Genomic DNA, 16,790 nt, shown 5'->3' with positions numbered 1-16,790 from the left:
CCTTTTCCCAGTTTTTGCAGTTCTTCAAGCTCATTTTTAAGTTTTGACCTGGAACTTCAGAGTTTTCATCCGTGTACATGAATGCTTGCCATAAAAATAGCTTTTCAGAGATCTTAAAGTCCTGTATTTTGCTAAGCAATTATCTTAAAACTGAATTTATTTCTTAGTTTTCCCAATACACTATCACTGTTTCAAATGTCATTAAACCATTAGAATGGTTTTTTTGCCGAATGTGGCCCTTTCCAGCTACTCTGCTCCTCAAATCATCACTCGGCATGTTTCAGCAGTTGGAATGGGGCAGAGAGCATTTCCAGACAGCAGTTTTGAATGTTAAAGCAGGTTAGCTATGAACTAGCTGCCTCTAGCTCTCTGACCTCATGGTTGAGACGCTGCCTTGCTGCTTTTGTAGTGTAATGAACACATATGAAAAAGAATAGCACATTTACAAGCATTAAAATAAACCACGTCTCTTGACTCTTCCACTTTTTGTCCTGTTGAGACTTTTACTTGTTCGGAGGAATTATACCAATCCACTCCTAAAACAGAGGTTAGTTCAAAATGCATTTTGAATCCGAATTGTGGCAGTCGTGCTGCAGACTTTTCTGGAGCCATCATGTGCCACAAAGACTACACAATGAGAAGTCAAAAGACAAAAAAAGGAAAGCAGAAGGGAAGGAAAAGGCTTAGAGACAGGGCTGGGACCTGCAGTCAGGGGATGGGGTGAAGGAAGCCAGCAGAGTTGCAGTTAAGGTAACTCAAGGGTTTAAATTTACCATGTAAATTTAATGCAGTCTAATAATGTGTTTGAATTAAGGGTTAAATGAATGTTTTAAGTGTTTGCCAGAATTTTGATATATCATTGGAGTCAGAAGCTTCAATTTATTTTCCTTTTAAAGACTATTCAACCAGTTATAATCCTATACTCGTCTGTAAATTAGAAATCATAATACTTTCACTTATTAAAGATGGAGGAGCTAGATGAATGGAGTGTAGTACTGTGTGGTCCTTGCTACTGTTTGTGGGAGTTTTGCAGGCCCTTATTTTGGAAGTTAATTTTTTTAATGTCTATTTTTTCCCAATCTTTTAGGATCTCAGCAGTAAGGACATGAAGAGGGATTTGTACATAGTCGCCCATGTAATCCGAATAGGTACAGTATGATTTAAAACTTGAAATATATATAATTAACTATGGTTTTACCTTACTTTTAGGTGTGTTTTTTAATTGACATTATAATGATTTAACCAGTGATAAAACTCAGTTATACACCAGGCCTATCTGCTGAGATTAATATTCAGACCATATGTAGCTAAGTGTTATAAAGTTACTGATGACTGTTTCACAGTGATTTTTTTTTTCTCAGTATGAAACAAAATACTTGATTAAATGCCATGTTTGAGGGAAGATGGAGAAATTAAAAGGCTTTTAGTTTAATGTTTCAAAATTTAAAATGAGGTCTTTTTACTGATGATACGTACTTAGTTTGCAGGACGGGACATCAGCGTACCTGGCCATTCACATCTAGTAAATCAGAGGCTGTTAGACAAATACACATAAAAATCCGGTTTCTGCTCTGTAGGAGTCTGTAGTGCTTCCAAGAACCCACACTCAAGTTTAGGAAGATGCCTCTAAAACACAAGAGCAGGGAAGCTGTCACACCTGTCAGGTGTTCTTCCTACCCACTGATGCCAGAGAGGAGCATTAGCAGAAGTACCTGCCTGTGGGAAGCCTGTCAAGCTTGCAGCCCAACATTTAGCAGCATACGCTGCTGCTTTTCAGGTTCTCTTGGCTGCTCACATATGGCTGTCTGAAGGAGAGATCTGGATGTGTAGTGCCTGGACCTGACCCTACCCAGGGAATAAAGCCCTTCCTTGCTAATTCGCTTGACTAGAAACCCTTTATAGAGTGGGTTTCTCTGAGTGTTCGTAGGCCAAGCTAGGCTTAATTTGTTCTTGTTGAGATTTGCAGTAGCAGGAATGGAAAGTGTTTATGATTAAAATTGAATTTAGAATGTGTCTTTCAAGGCATAATGCAGTGCTGAAAAGTAGTTCATGGACAGCTAGATGGGCTTTTGAGCCCAGTAGTGTGTTTAAGTGAGTGACTGTATAACTTCTGGTATTGGAATTAAATTGCTACTATCTCTTTTAGATGGAAGGCGTTTGGTAGAAAAAAGCTCTAGTTAAAAAGGGTATCATTAGTTAGTACAGGGAGTTGGTAACAGGGTTAACTACAGCTGCAGTTAAATGCTTCTAAATTATGAATGTGTGTACTTCCATGGAGAAATGAGCAAGTATGAATTTTACCTATGTTAAGTGTGTCTTATTTCAAATATTTAGGCTGAAGCTGTTATCAACATATAATAGGAGTAACAGTCTCTTCAGCTGTTTTATTCTCAACAACTGAGTAGTGCACTCTCTGTCACGTGTTTCAGGTTTTCAGCTGAAAAAAGGCTAGGTAGTGTTTGCAGTGAAAGGGTATTTAACCCTAATTCCAGCCCATTCACTACTTGCATCCACTACCAGTCTCAGATACCTTGTCTGAAATACAGAAGGTCTAAATGGCTTAGTGAAACTGTAGCTTTGTTGTGCTATCTTGTGACTGACAATGTGCCTTCTAAGTCACAAAGGTGGTGGAAGGCTTGGTTTTTCATTATCTGGCTTCACTGTGTTATAAAGTGTGGAAAGCTTAGAATTACTCTGTATCACTGGAGATGATAAGTGAAGCTTGCAGGATACAGTGTAGTTCAAGCTCAGGTTTTTAAGCTTGACGCAAGAAGTGCTGGACAAATTACTATGTGTAATGTTACCAGTTGGCTTAGATTATCATGGTGATTTTTCTGGTCTTGGTGTTTTTTACTCCATTAAAAAATAGCTTTAGCAATAGAAAGTTGAGCAGGTTTGTACCTCAGAATTCTCCTTTAGACACTCCAAGACAAGTATGATAGATGACACAATATATAATACATTTCTTTAAAGCAGCTGTATAAAGGGAAAATTAGTGTAAATACTGGACTGCAATGGGAGGACCAGAGTGAGTCCCTGTGTGGATGCAGGGAGGAGACTACCAGCTGTATTCTTGGCTCATTATACAGATGACTTGTAGTCAGACAGACCAGCTGAATACAAATATGTGTCATGGAGCTGCAAATCAAAGATGGCCAGACATGATGCTGTTCACTTTGCCCTTGAGTGTTCTGTTAGCTGAAGGAGGTGATGTGCCTTATTCAGAGTAGCCCAGTCAGCCAGGTGGGTTCACGTGGACCTCTGGATTTGAAATAGTGTAAGAAGAAAAAGAGTGAGAAGTTGTGGTGTGTTGACTTTGGCTGGGTACCAGGTACCCACCAAACTGCTTTATCACTCCTCATCAGGACACGGTGGGGGAGAAAATAAGGTAGAAAACCCCTTGTGGGTGAAGAGAAAAGCTGTTTAATACAGGAAAGGCTGTGCATGGAAGCAGAGCTAAACAAAAGATTTATTCTTTACTTCCCATCAGCTGGCAATATCCAGCCACTTCCTGGGAAGTAGCACTGTGGTACATATAGTGGTTGCTCCAGAAGACAAATGTCATAATAACAAATGCCCTCTCTCCTCCTCCTTTCTCGTAGCTTTTATTGCTGAGCAGACATCATATGACCCAGGAATATCTCTTGGGTCAGTTTGGATCAGCTGCCGTGGCTGTGTCCCATCTCAGGATCTCACCCACCTTCAGTCTACTGGGTCAGGTGGGGGGAATGTTGGAGATACAGCCTTGATGCTGTACGAGCGCTGTTCAGCAGCAGCCAAAACACTGATGTGTTACCGACACCTTTTCTAGCTGCCAGTACAAAGCACAGCACTATATGGGCTGCTGTGGGGAAAATTAAGTCTGTCTCAGACAGAGCCAATGCAGAAGGATAGGAAAGGCTGCAGGCTGTAGTTGAAACTTGCTATAGGTATGCATGCTCAGAGGGATAACAGAACAGACAAAATGGCTGCGTGTGAATCTCTCATGATTTAATTTTCTGTTAATTTTAGGTCGCATGTTGCTGAATGACTCAAAAAAAGGGCCCCCTCATTTACACTATCGCCGCCCCTATGGCTGTGCAGTGCTGAGCATCATGGATGTACTTCAGTCTATCTCTGAAATAAAAGAAGAAAAGGATTTTGTTCTCAAAGTTTACACGTGAGTAACTCCTAAAGGAAGAAGGTTAGGAAAAATACTTTGTATATGTTGAGTGATGAGAGACTAAAGAGATAGCAAATATCAAGGTGCCGTTAACTGCGTTTGCTGCTTTATCCTCCCCACAAGGTGAACTAGTGCTGCTGGCACTGGGTTTTGCTCCTTTATTGTTCCAGAAGCTCATAGAAATTAATGAATATTATCAAAGATGTTTCAGGTATGTGAAATGCTTCAGAAATTACTGAGTATTTCCCAAATCCGTGTGATGTGCAGAGCTTCACTTTTATTAATGTGATTTATTTAAAATCTGCTAAACTGAAAATGAAATAATTATGCAGTGTTTCTCCTGATGGAGTAGGTACTCATGCCCCATCTCCTATTCATTATCAGTCATGGTGACCAACAAAAGAAGTAGAAAACAGCTGAAGTCAACAGCATGTGACCAGAATCTCACCAAAAGCCAACATTTTTTGAGCAAGAATCTGTCTACAGTTATTGTGATTTTGAACTTTGAACTAACAAATTCTTATTGTGAAATGTGGTCTCACACTTGTAATAAAGAGGCAACAGACAAACTGTCTGGAGACTGCAGGGAATAGTTAAGTCTCTTGTCAGTGAGGATAAATACTGGCATGATCTGCTTTGCAGATTGCCCGAGATACAACTGACATTATTTAGTGGTCTGTAGTCACTGTTCTGAGTCCTAAGATAACTTGGGGGGGGTTATTCTTTGAGAAGTGCATTCAGCAGCAGAAAATTTGACATTCAAGGGAGCCTGTAAATGAAAAATGGCTTTTGCTGTTCACTGAAAGATTCTTGGGTATTTCTTCCTGCATTAGAAATCTGCAAGTCCAAAGAAAAGTCTCTCAGTCAGTTCTTCCATTCTTTTTTTGCCAACAGTTATGAAAACTGCAGCAAAAAAGTTACAGGGAAGAAAATTGTCATCTTTCTTCTTTTTCTCAATAGAATCTGCATAGTCTTGGCGTTTTGTCAACGTTCAGTTTCAGCTTGTCTCAAACCAGTGGTTTTTGGTTATATAGTTTATGTTAATATTGGCCTTGTAGCTATGGTGTTAATATACTGGAACTGCAGCATTTTGAATATTTACAATAATGGAACATTCTGAATATCAGATTTCTTTTTTGATGCCCTTTTAATGCATTTTCAGCTTCTTACTCACTGAAGAATCAGAGAAAAATCTAAACTACTGGATTTCTCTATCTGTCAGTGACAAATAAAAGTACTGCAGCCAGTTAGAGCAATCCAAAGTCTTGGTACTATGGTCAACAAAATCACAGGATAGAGAGCTTCCCTTTTCTTCCTCTTAATCTGAAGTGCTTTGTTAATATGGATTCCCTTCGCACCACCGAAAGGACGAACTGAAATGGTTAAGTAGGTCTATACCAGCTGTTGTTCTTCATGTCTGTTTCCCCACACTTTGTTTTCAACATCCACACACAGCCATTACTGCCATCCCAGAGAGGAAGTAGAACCCATACCAGAATTCAGCTCTGTAATCAGGTGCTTGTAATTTTTTATCACTGTTGTCATTTCTTTGGTTTGTAATAAGTCTTGTACATCATTGTTTTATGTTACTGCAGTTTCTTTGTAAGCATCTAACAGAAATGTTCAGAAGGGAAAACAGATGTATCTGAAGGGCACCAGCTTATCCATTTTTCAGCTTTCATAGTTGTTGGTCTTCCATGACAGAAAGTTTTCACAGGTTTACCCACTTGGATCTTCTCTTTGCACATTCTTTTAGCTAACCTACCCTTTCTTGCTTTTATAGGCTAAAATTGAAATGACAGATTTTTGTCCTTCGTAAGTTTAAAGTTATATATGTGAATGCTTAAATGCTGAACTGATTTTTTTACCTGCTGTTCTCATTTTGATTATTGTTAAAATGTCTCAGGCCAACCCAAAACATCATAAAGATGAAATAAAGAAGGAGGTGTATTTGTATTTTTAAAGAAGCAGTAAAAGACTTTCTTTTTGTGCACTATCTAGCTAAAGCTAAAGCTTACAGCTGCCACAAATGAGGCAGTCAGCATACAGCCAGAAAAGCCTTTTCATGGGGAGAAGATGGAAAAAATTTGAGAGACTGAAAACCTGACAAAGGCTGAGACAAATAACATGGTGTTTCAATGGAGACTTCTGCTGCATCCGCAAGAGGGAATACTTATGTGAGGAAAAAAAATCAATTTACTTCACCAGTATTTCTCGGCTTGCCTTATTATTGTTAAAGATTTATGGCTGAAAAATACTTCCTTCTCACAATCCAGATTTTCCTGTTTGCTAATCCCACAGTCATGTTATAATCTTACTAAGAGGATATAGTACCACAGCTCTAGTTATAAGCTCATTATGTAAAAGCATGAAGGTTTACTTTTATAATTCTTCTTAATAATATACATATAAAATATTTTACAAGTGAGATGGAAACTAAATTGTCAGTCCATTTTCATGTTTCTTATGATTTTTTTATCTTTAATGGAAAGTTTTCATCATTGAACTCTTTGTGTCAGTCTTCCCATTCCCCTAAAAACTTTCCCTATTTCTGTTTCATATTATCTTGTCTTTATTTATTTTGTCCTATTTTCTCACAGTCCTTTTATTTCCTCCTTCTCCAGCACTAACTCTTAAAATTCCCACCTCTTAATGTGGTGTATTGCCTGAATGCCTTTCCCTTTTGTTAATTCAGTTGTTGCTATTTGCCCAGCTGGATGAGAATGTACATCGCATTTCTGTCCCCATCTGTCTGACATCAGGGTCTGATGTAGTATGGCAAACATTCCAAATGGTAAATTCACTGTAGAACCAGCCAACCTGAAAAGGTGATGGATGGCTCAGGAGAAAATTCTTGTTTGAACGAGAAATAGATTTTGTAATGTATTTGGTATTTAGACAAGTAGAATGTTAACACAATAAAATGCATTACAAGCAAGTGGGTTTGGGCCAGCATTTCAAACTTGGGAGAATATTATTCTTCTTTGTGTTCAGGAAATGTAAAGTGCAGCTTATGTTGGTAGTTGGTACAAAACTAGCTTTAAGCTATCTTCACAGTCCATTGATTTTGGGTTAACTTTGTTCCAGGTTAATTTGCAGGCATAAGTCACTGGAGGCTAAAATCTGTTTTAACTTGTTCTCCAGAGGCTGAGCAACTAAAGAATTACCAGAGGTTAGAAACTTTCTGTAGTCTCATTGGTAAGGATGGAGGATGGTACAGAATTTGTCCTAGAGGTTATCTCTCTTGCCTTAAGGAGAATACTGTTTGCAGTAGGAAAAATTACTTTTAATGTCTTGACAGTGTGAAGATAACTATTATTTTTTCAACAAGTAAGTTGAACATTGGTCGAAGTTCTGAGTTGACACAGAACACCACAGTTACTGAAAGGGGCTTCGTGCTGTCCCTTAATGTCTTAGCTCTCTTGTGTTTTGGCTTTGAGAGATTGTTTGAGCGAGTACAAATGTAGTCAATTTGCCATACTCTTAAGTTCTGGAAGTTTACTTCAGTGCTGACCTGTCTTGAGTTACTGTGTGGATATCTGTTTCTGTCCTCCCAGAAAGGATATAGTAGTTACAGAGGGTATGGAGCAGAGCAGTTAAAATGTTTGATGTTATAATATAGTTTATGAGAGAGATTAAGCATGAGTGGAGCTTCAGCTTGGAGAAGAGTGGTAGTGGGAACGAATACAACCAACCAAAACTTTAAAAGTCGTGGTGGAGGGTAAATTGTTGTTCATGGAATACAACTGTACAGGAATTAGGGATGCTCAATGAAATTGGGAGGAGATGACATTAAAAAAGATGGAAGAAAGTACTTTCTGGCTTTGGATCCTAAATAGAAGTGTGGCACTTCTGACTCAAGTGCCCAAGATCCAGAAAGATTCAAGCATCCAGGTGAACTTTTGCTGCGTCCTGCTTTGCTGGCTCTCTGCTCATGTGTTTTTTATTCCTTTTTTGGGGGGTTATTGTTAAAAGGAATCTGTAGTTCTGCACGACTGGAAAGGAAATTGAAACATCTGCTCTGGTGCTCTCAGCCATCTCTGTTGAATGTAATTTCCAAAATGCTGCAGTGTTCCTAATTTCTCTCTCCAGAATCTTGCCATCAGAGTAATGAGAATATCCATAGAGCTATAGATAAAGTCATTTACAGAAGGCTTTTTTATTTTTTTTTGTGATGTTGGTCCACTTCAGAATATTTCTACATAAGGCATGGACTGGAGCAGTAAGAGATAATGGGTTTGACTTTAGACTGCACAGTTATACCGTCTGATTTCATGGTGATGGAGTAGCATCATGCTGCAGTAGAGAGCATTGCCCGCTCTTTGTTATATCTCGTTGTTGTCATCATAATTCTTATTAACTTGGTTTTTGAAGATAATACATTTCACTTTGAGAAAACAGTCCTGAGAAAAGTGAAGAATAGAGGAGGAAATTGGAAGTTAGCCATAAAAAAAACATACAGAAAGAAACTCTCATGTAAGTGCACACAATGTCATGCAGTTAGTCTGAAGTCTCCAGAATTACTAAAGGCATTGGAATGGTGATGGGAGATGTTAGGAGCTGCTGGATCCAGTAGCCCGACAGAAGTAAGGCTGCCACAGCTCCATGCCCCCAGGTCCAGCCAGGTACAAGGCTGAGCCTGTATTCTGTGTGTGCATACACACCATACATACACTTAGAGCCTGCCACACAGATCAACACAGGCAGAAAGTACACGCTAATACTAACACATGCACCACCAAAGGCCTCATCCTATTTTCCTTTCTAGCTTAGTAGGGTAAGAACTTGTTAGTGGAAAACATACGTACATATGCACAGACTCCTCCAGTCTGTTGTTTTAAACACTCGGTTCCATCACAGGGCATGGCCAGGCAAGCATACTGACAGCAAGCTATCCACATATGCATGGGCTATTTTATACCATTATCCTTCTGTTTCCCTATAGTTTGTATATAGTCTTGAACAACTCCAAATGCTCTTCCCCAGCATCCTGTAATGAGTCATGTATCACCAAAGGCAGGAGCCCATTTCAGTCTTTAAAGCTAACTGATCTTGCTGGATTTCAACCTGGACAATGTACTGAACATCCTCCTGCAGCAGATGTTGTTCCCCAGTTGCCATTGTTCCTCTTCTCCTTTGTGTTCCAGATGAGCCTTTAATTGCATATCCTAATAGGAAAGATAAAAGTTAGTAGGAAATATTAGAACAATTTTGTTTATAGGTGCTGCCATTAGGTGGTCCTCTTGGTACGATGCACATCCAGCAGGTTTGAATCTGATTGATCAAGGGCAGCCAGCTGTCCTGCCTGAATGTTGCTTGTGTTACAATCCACACACCAAATTGTTATGTGCTCATGGAACTGATATTAATGACTGAATTTTTCCTGCTGAGAAAATATTGAGTGGAAAAATGAGACATCTATTGTCAAATAATTACATTGTAATTTCTGTCCTAGGAATGGGTTGAGGATTTACAGATGGTAACATAAGAAATGAAATATAACAGTATTTAAAGATGCTTTTTAAAATTACATCTAGATGAGCAGAGAGTTGTAAAAATGCTCCTTCAGAAGATGATGTATGTACAGAAGTATACTTTGTGGTGTTATATATCTTCATCTTACAGCTTGGGTGGGGGGGATGCATCATGTTTCAAGGAACTCTGTAAAATCTGTGGGTAAGCAAAAGACTTAGATACTAAGAAACAGGGCTTGATTTATTCTTTCATATTTCACTTATTTCTTGATTTTAACTTTTTTTTATCTTACTAAAAAAAAGGTAATAAATGACAAGAGTTAATTTCAGCTTAAAATTAATTCATGCAGAGAATTCAAATAAGATGTCCCAACTTTTCTTCTTTCTGTCACAATATGAAGAGTGAAACAATGGCTTTGGTAACAGAAAATTCACCACAGGTTCCAAAGTGTCCATAAAAAGGAGAATAACCATTTCGGAATGTTTTGTTTGTGGAATGTCTTCCACTTTTAAAACCAAGAGTTATGTGGGATTTCTCTCATTCATAAAAAATCCCACAACCTTTCCAAAACCTTTCGTGCTGTCTCTGCAGCAAAGTTGACTTCCCTGACCTAAGATGGTTCAGCATAAAGCTTTTTAACTTGAATTAGTGTTCTTTTATTTTAGGTGTAACAACGAAAACGAATGGTGCCAGATCCATGAAAACATTATTCGCAAGTCCAGCACCAAATACACAGCACCCAGCTCAAACTATGGTAAATATTGACTTGTACATTTTTGTCATAATATCAGCTGAAGATTTGCTTTAGGAAGTTGTTAATTATTTATGGCCAAGAAACTCAGTGAGTTGCAGGATTATATATAGCCGAATTTTTCTTGTGGTGATTTAAAAGTTCAGCTGAAGTTAATTCACATTCAGTTTACAGGTGATAAGCTGTATCATGTCTGTCAGTTTAACCAGGAAGTAAGAAAACACCAACACCTGATACTTCTCTGTCTCTGATACAGCTGACAATGGCATTAATTCAGCATGCTAGATTTCCTTCATGGTTATACCCATAGTGTTATTCTTATCCTGAGAGAGGTCAGCAATGAAGAGAGAAAGTGGCCTGTTACAGTATTAGCTTACATTGAGTATTCGTTTATTGGCTGTTACAGTTACTGAGTGTAACCATGCTTCTGAAAATTGCTAGCCCATGGGAGGATACAGCATAAGCAGCAATCAGTATTGGCAGAACTCCTTTAAAAGTGGGTTTTTGTGACACTGAACTAAGTCACTGTGACCAGGCTTGGGTCCGCAGGAAATGAAGAATTTAGATTTTATTCATCAGAGTTCCCTTGAGTGAAACCGTCTTCCTTTTCATCCTGTATTCCCTTGAAAATTCCAGGTATAACACATATCCAGAGCTTGCTCTCCTGAGGGTACCATGCATTCTTGTCAAAAGAAGCAAAACCAGGGGTTCAATTTGTCTAACATTTGTCTGACTGCTCAGAAAATCCTGGCTCTCCAGAAAACAAGCAGTGGGTTTGTGCTGACAGATTAATTGTCAGGAAGACTCTCTGTGATAGTTGCAGTGCTAAATGTTTCAATTCATAGTTCATGAGAATAACTGTCTTGGCAGGGGGTTTGCCACCTTTCAAATCCCTTTTTATCTTCCTAGCTAATGACAGGTAACTGTGGAAAGTGAATTTTGTCTTGTTACCTTATTTAATGATTTCTGCAGTTTGCTAATTCAGAGAGATCATTACTGTTCCATCCCAAATGACCCAGCCCATAGGATGCGGATCTGCTTCATTACAGCTCACTTTGCATTCATTACCACATGCCTGATTTATCAGCCTACTGATGTCCAAATACTTTCTGTCAGCATACTGGTGCCTGAATATTGTCTTAATTTCATTTGTTTGCATATGGAGTTTATTGAGGTGTTGTAGTGGAATATGCAGTTCACACTCCTGTAGAAGGTATTAAGTACAACAGCAAACAAAAAAACAGTCCTCGGGTTTGGAACTTTATTATATGCAAAGCAGGTCTCCTTCCCTGCTGTTCTTCCTGTTCCAGCTAAGGTCATCCGCTGCTTATCATTAAAACATTTTCCTGAATTATTTATAACGTTGAAACTTGGGCTGTTTGCATTGATTTCCAGGGCCAGGTGTCTGCCTAAAACTTTCATTATTTTTTTTGCCAAGCATGAACTTTATTGAAGAGCAGAAAGAAGGGCAAATAGATAGCTTTTTACTCTTGCCTTTGGCTTTTAAAAATAATTATTTCAGCCGTTTCGTTAAGATCTAGTACATCTCTGGGGCAGGAGGTTGGAACTTGATAGAGGTCCTGTGGGAGGGGCACTATTGCAGGCTGACATGATTTAAGCCTAAGTAGTACAGTTTGGGTTTCTGAGAACCTGCTCTTCCATGGAGGAACTGCTCAGTTCACAAGTGCGATTTTTCCCTGAAGAAAAGCTCATGGGTTGTTTCTCTCCCAGCTTCCCAGGTCTTGTAAAAAAAGGCAGCTCTCAGACCTGCTACAAGAAATAGAAAAAACCCAAAAGGATAGGCTGGGTAGGAAGGAGGACTGGAGAGTACATTTACAAAACCTCTTAGGGAAGTTATTTGGGGTGGAATATGTGAGAGGGTATGATGTAAGTAACGTATATAATACTGTGTTGGAAAATCGCATTGCGTATTTCCTCTAGTGACTGATTTTTGTAAGTAATAGATTGATTCTAGTGCTGTTTGTTAAGCACTGTGGGTGCTGGGAGTGGGGAGGTCTGAACTTCCAAATTTGCTCCACTCCTTTCTGCTGGGATTTTTAAAAATTATTTTTATTTATTTGGTTTTGATAGCAAAAGAGGATCAAAACCGAACAAGTTTCTCCTGTAAGTGGCAAAAATAAGACTGATTTCTAAAGAATTTATCTCATGTTCTGTTAAATCTTCTGTACACATTCACACACAGATGTACACGCCTGGGTGATACTCAGTGAGTTTGAACTTTTTCCATGGTTACAAAGCCTCTGTTTTCCCTGCAGTGCTTTGCAGTGTTCTTCTGCCTACTTAGCTGGACAGTTGCAAGTCCATGTTTTGGCAGCCTTTGAGTACATACATGCTGATTGTCCAGCTGGCTGGTTGGCCTCTCTTTTCCTTTGCTTTAAAGCTTTATGCTCTTTTTTTCATTCCAACTCCCAGTATTCATAAAACTTGTACAATCCATGTTATCTAGGTATCTGTTGACTTGGCAAATTTGGCTGAAGCTAAACAACAGGCCTGAATATTATTCCAAGGGAAGAGAGCAGAAATTGGATGGGAGGTTCATGATGTTACTGGTTCCATTCGCCATGTAACTAGCCTAACAAAATGGTGATTAAATATTTTTTGCAAAGCCCATATCTTAAGTTTAGGAAATGGCAGAACTTTAGGTGGCTCTTGCAAGATTATGTATACAAGGCACTGTTTGTTTCAGTATGTGCTGTTCCAGTTGGTGAACAGAGAGGGCAGAAAGAACTATTGACTAACTATCATTCATTGAAGGAGATAAAGATTGTGGAAAATTACTATGTGAGCAAAATTCTCATTGGTATGTGAAGCTGGTAATGTATGCTCAGCAAATGAGGCTAAGCTTGTTAAGCTTCATTCTGGCATTTTCTGCTATCATAATTCTTAGCTTTGTAACTTTACCAATATACTATACTCCTTTTAAGGGGGTAGTGTGCTATAAATTAAAAGCAACAAGGGAAAGCAATTGGACTGAGATTTACCATGTAATTTCTCCTAGTCAAGCTATATATAGTTGATACACTAAAAGGTTGCATTGAAAGAGCTGGTTGATAAACTCAGTGTGACCAGTTGGTACTCTTGAAATATGTTGAGGTAACGAAGGGAATTCCATTAAAATCAACATTCCTGTATGAAGTAAAGAAACAAGTGAAACAGGTATTATACTTTTTTGCAGTATGAAGAAGGACTCTAGTGTTGTGTGATGTGGTAGTTCAGACAGAGATAGCGTTGTTCATACCTGTGTTGTAACCTGCTGTATGTGAGGAATAGAAATAATGCTAATTACTTCACTGTAACTTCTGACATGCCTGCAAAATTAAGTATTCTGGTTTTAATATAATGTTATGCTCTCAACTGGTGCCTTAAAGCAGTTTTGTTTCTTTCATTTCAGTTTTAAATTACTCCAAGAGAGAAAAGAACTCTGGTTTTATATATTTGTATCAAATTAACTGTGGAGCAAAGCATTATTTTTACCTGCATGCCTTGTATATACAGACATGTCACCTTTAGGTCTGAAATAATGAACATCTTTGGGTTTTTTTCCCAGGACTTATAATATCTCTTCAGCTTCTTCGTGGTGACATGGAGCAGATTCGAAGGGAAAACCCCATGATTTTTAACAGAGGTGTTTCTGTTACCAGGAAGCTGGGATTTCCTGATGTTATCATGCCAGGTAAACTTAACAATTCTAATCTTAAACTGTTGGTAATTTTTTTTCTCATACTCTCCTAGACAGGCTCCACTGGAATGGGTGCTTTACGTGAAGAAGGTTAATAATAGAAGAGTGGCCTTATTTATCAGTAAATGCCAGTTCCAGGTTCAGGGAGGCATGCTGGAACATTTTAATCAACAAGTATTATAGTAATAGAAGGTGTTAAGTTCACATGTATAGAAGGTGATCTAGAAAGATTGATTTGCTATTGCTACTCCCTCCCTCACCAGTTAGATGTCTGTCATGTATGCTGAGCATATAGATTTTTGTCTATAAAAATGATTTTGTATCCATTAAATTAAATTTTAAATTAGATTTTTATCTTTTAAAATGCATGAAATTTCTTCCCAGTAATCCAAAGCCTGGAAAAAGAGTTTCTACTTTGCCACCTTGATTTTTGGAGTTAGTATGATGCTTTTGTAATGGCTGATGATAGGTGAGGCTACAAATCTGGTGGGATTTCCCAGCAGGCCTAACGGAGCACCTAGTCTGTGCAACAGCTGCCTTGGCTGAAGCATTGCTGTACTTTGTTTGCTCCTTACTTCTGGAGCAGCAGCTTGAGATGCTTCTTGTTCTGGCACAAGTTGAACCAGCCCCAGCATAGCCAAGAGTTCACTTAGGGAGGAAACCAGAACCTAGCCAGTCATGCAGTCAGTCAGTATAAAACCTGGCATTATACAGTCTTGATTTTCACAGTGTAATAAGAAATAGGCTTACTAACTTTATTGCATGTATAGCATTTGAAATAGTGCATTATTGCTATGCATTATAAACTAAGACCAAGGATGACTTTGCAGACATGGGAAATGTTATGAAAGCATAATGGGAAAAGTACCTCATTTTATTACTCAGAAGACTGCAATGACACATCAGTGTCAAAAGTAGTTGTTGCAACCTCATTAGGGAAGCTCTTCAAAAAGCACAGTAAGAATATGGAGTAGGTGTGAAGAAGTTCTGGAAACTAAAGTAAAAGCATTTAGAACAGTATGTGTTTTATTTACTAACAAACTTGAAAATAATAGTAATAGAGCAACACAATGTTGGCTTTAGAGCCAGTTATAAGTTTTACTTTCCAGTGACCTTATAGCAGTTCAAGTCTTAACCCTAAGCAATCAAATAAAAGTTTAAATATTGTCTGTTGATATGCAGGCACAACTGCTGCAAGCTGATCTGCTGTAATTGAGATCACAGCTAGAAAAGTCAACTTAAAGAGTAACGTTTACTTACCTGTGAATTGATTTGCCTGCAAGAATTTCCTTGTCCTCCACTTGTATAGAGGTGTTTCTCAGGTGCTTCAGACCACTGAATTTTAGCAAGCTTAAGGAACAGCTTTATGGTCTCAGCATTCCTCCTAATGGTTTGGGGTTTTTTTTCTGGGCCCTAGCTTCTTTTTGCAAGCTGGCATAGTGAGCTGTCTTCCCTGCAGTTCCGCTGGTTTAGGCAGTGCTTTGGTCCAGGGCTTGAACAAGCAGGTCAGCAGCTTTCATGTGCAAATGTTCTCACCCTAAGCTTTAAATACTCATTGCACCTAATTGAAATTTCCAAAGTGTCTTTCTCTATTTAAGAACTCTAGCAAAAGTGCTGCCTCAGTGCAAAAGATGTCCACCAAATCTTAAGTATATTATTATGATCTTTGTGATAATCAGCATTAGACATTTAAGTAAATCAAAACCAGATTCCTGCGTGTGTGTATAGCACTCCTGTTGTAATGCTCACTGTACAGGTACAGCAGTGATCTTCCCAGCTCTGGCCATCCCCTCTGTTTTTCCACTGGTATTCTTCAAAGGACCATAGCTGCTTGCTAATGTCATGTTTATGAGAACCACAATTCTTTCTTGGAGAAATCATAGAGATTTGTAGATTATAATCTATTTGGAATTGGGCTCATATACATATAGATCTGCTTAAAATACTGATTGATACAAATAAATATGTGAAAGGACAACCACTCTGCTCTTAAACGCTCATTGCCTCTCTAGAGGTGCTGGACACCCAGAACTTCTCAATTCAGAGGGAGCTACACGAGGTCTGCATGTATAGAGTTTAGAGGCAAAGCTTTAGGTGTTTGTATTTGGGGCAGAAAAAAAAAGGCTGACATTTGTGGATAAAGGCAGTTTGTGAATGTCTTTAAACATAGGTAAGAAAAGAAAGGCAGCCATGGAAGTGTGAATAGGCTTTCAGTGTAAAGATAAATTATAACATTGCCAGGGTAGAGATACTGTGTGAGGAGAGGTAGCCATGGGTGGTGCTCTGAACAAGAATTTTCATTATCCTGGGTATTCTCTGGGATAATGAAATCTCTGGAAAAATTAGGAGATTAAAATAAAATGTAATGATGCAGTGAACAAATTTTTATCCCATTTCTTAAAAAAATTCAAACAACAGCAGATACTTGCCTGTTGTTTGCTTTTAAAACGACAGATGAGACTGGGGTTTGAGTTTACCTGATGTCCAGGCTGGAACATTTGGGTAGGGTAAGTTATCTTGCAGGTCGATGAGCCAGGCTGTACGAACAAGGAATGCTTGTCAGTTTACTTTCTGCTTGTTGGTGGCAGCCAGAATCAGTCATTCTTTCTTAGATTTACTGGTATTGTCTGAAGTTAGAAAATATTTCACGGGGGAAGGGAGAGCAAAAAAACCCACCAAACAAATGAGAAAACAACTCTGTC

General features: G+C 38.6%; 1 protein-coding gene across 9 annotated transcripts in view; it reads left to right on the top strand.

Moving 5' to 3' along the window:
• Nucleotides 1-16,790, top strand: part of DOCK3 (dedicator of cytokinesis 3) — a 205,349-nt gene that overhangs the window by 109,142 nt on the left and 79,417 nt on the right. For all 9 annotated transcript variants that reach the window (XM_062610197.1, XM_062610194.1, XM_062610199.1 and 6 more), the window contains exons 11-14: nucleotides 1,088-1,148; nucleotides 4,012-4,159; nucleotides 10,303-10,391; nucleotides 13,957-14,082. In XM_062610197.1, the coding sequence (XP_062466181.1) occupies nucleotides 1,088-1,148; nucleotides 4,012-4,159; nucleotides 10,303-10,391; nucleotides 13,957-14,082 (424 nt within the window). The remainder of the gene's footprint in view (nucleotides 1-1,087; nucleotides 1,149-4,011; nucleotides 4,160-10,302; nucleotides 10,392-13,956; nucleotides 14,083-16,790) is intronic.

This window comes from Pezoporus occidentalis, unplaced genomic scaffold (assembly GCF_034315485.1).
Source record: "Pezoporus occidentalis ecotype Australia unplaced genomic scaffold, CSIRO_AGI_Poc_V1 ctg145, whole genome shotgun sequence".
NCBI classification, from domain to species: Eukaryota; Metazoa; Chordata; class Aves; order Psittaciformes; family Psittacidae; genus Pezoporus; species Pezoporus occidentalis.
Note: the sequence above shows the minus strand (reverse complement) of the source record. Positions and strands in the feature narration are given on the sequence as shown.